The sequence below is a fragment of the Monoraphidium neglectum genome, assembly GCF_000611645.1.
Source record: "Monoraphidium neglectum strain SAG 48.87 unplaced genomic scaffold scaffold05166, whole genome shotgun sequence".
Taxonomy (NCBI): domain Eukaryota; kingdom Viridiplantae; phylum Chlorophyta; class Chlorophyceae; order Sphaeropleales; family Selenastraceae; genus Monoraphidium; species Monoraphidium neglectum.
The window spans coordinates 942-3,518 of NW_014008464.1; the positions used below are offsets into that span (position 1 = coordinate 942).

The 2,577-nt window shown below is 67.1% G+C and overlaps 1 protein-coding gene across 1 annotated transcript; it reads right to left on the reverse strand.

Annotated features, from left to right (window-relative positions):
- Positions 1 to 333: 333 nt before the first annotated feature.
- On the reverse strand, positions 334 to 2,474 carry MNEG_15255 (hypothetical protein; the record flags this gene model as incomplete). Its single annotated transcript, XM_014036274.1, has 5 exons — positions 334 to 593; positions 906 to 1,458; positions 1,715 to 1,846; positions 2,104 to 2,178; positions 2,469 to 2,474. The coding sequence occupies 5 exons, from the start codon at positions 2,472 to 2,474 to the stop codon at positions 334 to 336; spliced, it is 1,026 nt and encodes a 341-aa protein (XP_013891728.1).
- Positions 2,475 to 2,577: the final 103 nt, after the last annotated feature.

Consider the following 2,577-nt stretch of genomic DNA (forward strand, 5'->3'; position numbering starts at 1 on the left):
GGGCTGTAGTATCTGCAGGGCAACAGCAGGTCAGCCAACAGGCAGCGGCACGGCGGGCGGGGCGCGTTCTTCCCACCCTGCTGCTGCTGTGCGCCGCGCTCGCGACGGCCGTCGGCAGGGGGGTCCGCTGGTGCAGGCTGCTGAGCTGTTGTCTTTGCAATTGTCACTGGCTGCCTGTGTAGCATGACCTGTTTTTTGTTGCATGGCTCCACCTGTTTACTAAGGGGCATGCTGTGGTAGGACTGTGTCTGAAAGCTGGGATTGTAAAGAGGTGACCATGAGCCATTACTCATGAGAATGTACGTCAAACACAGCAGACGCGGCGCGCCGCCGTCAAAGATCTACCCGCTGCTTCTTTGCCTGCTGCTGCTCCCCCTGCTGATCCCCGCCCGCCGCGGCGCCCGCCCCCTGCTGCTCTGTCGCGCCGCTGCCGCTGCCGCCGCCGCCCTCCCTGCCGGCGAACGCGACGGCCTCGGGCACCCTGAAGCTGACGCACAGCATCAGCTTGTTGGGGGCCACGTCCCGCACGTTGTGGATCGACGGCGGCGCGTCCAGTGGGCCGCCGAGCGCAGCCTCGACGCGCGCGATGACACCTGGGGGCACCGCCGCGTGAAAGCGATGGGGGCGATTAAAGGGCGTTGCGGGTGGAATAAACACGCTGGGAGTGATGCCCTTACAGCAGGCCCCAGCCTAGGTGGTGCCAGCAGGGTGCTGGAGACACCCCCCAGTAGCAGTCTGGGCTGTCCACCTTCGCAGCAGCCTGCACCAAACGCACCTTCCGCTACCTCGCCCTGCTCATTTGCCCAGCCCAGCCCGGCCCAGCCACTGCGACCCCTCGCGTAAACGCTGCCACTTGGCGAACCGCGCAGGGGCTGCCCCGGCGCCCCCTTCTTTCCCAGACCCACCTGCCTCCCCCTCGCCCTTCATGAAGGTGTAGCAGTGCACCATGGGCAGCCGCCCCCGCCAGGTTTCGGGGTCAAAGGCACCCCTGAAAGCGTCAAGGAACTCCACAGCCGACGCCGGCAGGTTCATCACCGCGTGCTGGAACAACACGCCCCCGCGCGGCGGCGCCCAGCCCGGCGGCGACGGCGGTGGCGGGCCGTCTGCCGCCGCGGCGGCGGCGGCGGCTCTGGGCGGCCGGGGCGCGCAACGCGGCTGGCCCGGCTGGTCGGCCTGCTCCTGCTGCTGCTGCTGCTGCTGCTGCTGCTGCTGTTGCTGCTGTTGCTGCTGCTGTTGCTGCTGTTGCTGCTGCTGCTGGTCTGCGGCCTGCCCGTCTGCGGCGTCCCCGCCGCCCGCCTCCCGCAGCCGCTCCGCCGCGCCGCCTGGCGTGGCGCACAGCAGCCGCACAAACTCGCGGCCGTCCATATTGAAGGGCAGCACGCGGCCGGCCAGGCGGTTGATGCGGATGTTGGTCGCCAGGTAGCGGGCGCTGTTGGGGTTGAGGTCATTTGCATAGACCTGTGAGGCCAGTCAGGGGCAGCGGGGTGCGCGTGAGTATGGGGACGTACGGCAGGGGCGATGGGCACGGCGCTGACCGTGCACGCAGGCATGTGCCCAGGGGCAGCGTAATGTGCGTGACAGCAGGTGCAGGGCTAGGGTGAACCTGAGACGGGATGAGTCCAATATGTGGTATTCAGCCGGCTGGATATCGCCGCCGACCACGCGATCGATGCGGGCGTGCCCCATCACACAGCATGCGGCAGCCCGCACGCACCGTGCAGCCCCGCATGCCTGCCGGCACCGCAAACGGCCCGATGCCCGCCATGACGTCAGCGATGATGTCATGCGGGTCGAACAGCTGCACCAGGCGCGTGTGCTCCGCCTCTAGCCGCGAGTTCCAGTACACCTGCGGCAGGGCGGGCGCGTGGTGACGCCGGGCCAGGGCCACAACAGCTCCTTGCGGTTGGTTTCTATTGTGGATCGGTAGCCAGGCACTTTTAACCTCAGGGCCACGGCTTTGAGCAGAGCCCAGATATGCCAAGCCGCCCCGTGATCCTGCAACCCGCTTTGCCGCCCACCCTTCCCGAAACTCGAAGCATTGAGGCCCGCCGCACGCGTCCAGAGGCGGCCACCGAAGTGATGTCATCAGGCATCACCACGCACCTTTGAGAAGTCGAGCCTGAAGCGCTGCCCGTGCTGCACCACCTCGGCCTCCAGGTTGGGGTCCCCCGCCAGCACCTGCAAGCACAACAAGACAACAGAATCGGAGGCACTGGTGTGAAGATCCATCTCATGCACACCCGCTGCACGCATTCGCCGAAAGCCGGCGCCCCCGGCCGCGCCACGCGGGCATCCAGCACCCCCTCCCAGTGCGGCCTCCTCCTGCCCGCGCGCGGAAAGTGCACACTCGCCTTCAATACCGAATGCCCTCGACACCCTCTGCGGTCCCTGCTCGCCCAATCTCTTCCTCGCCTGCGGAGCGGCCAGCCGTGGTCCCTTTGCCCTCCCCCCAGCCCCAGGGCGCGCACCTCCATGTCAAAGACCCTGTACTCATTTTCAATGGAGCCCAGCTTGTTCACGACAGTGGTGATGTGGGGGTTCTTATCGACAATGACCTGGGGTTGGGTAGGGTGGGGG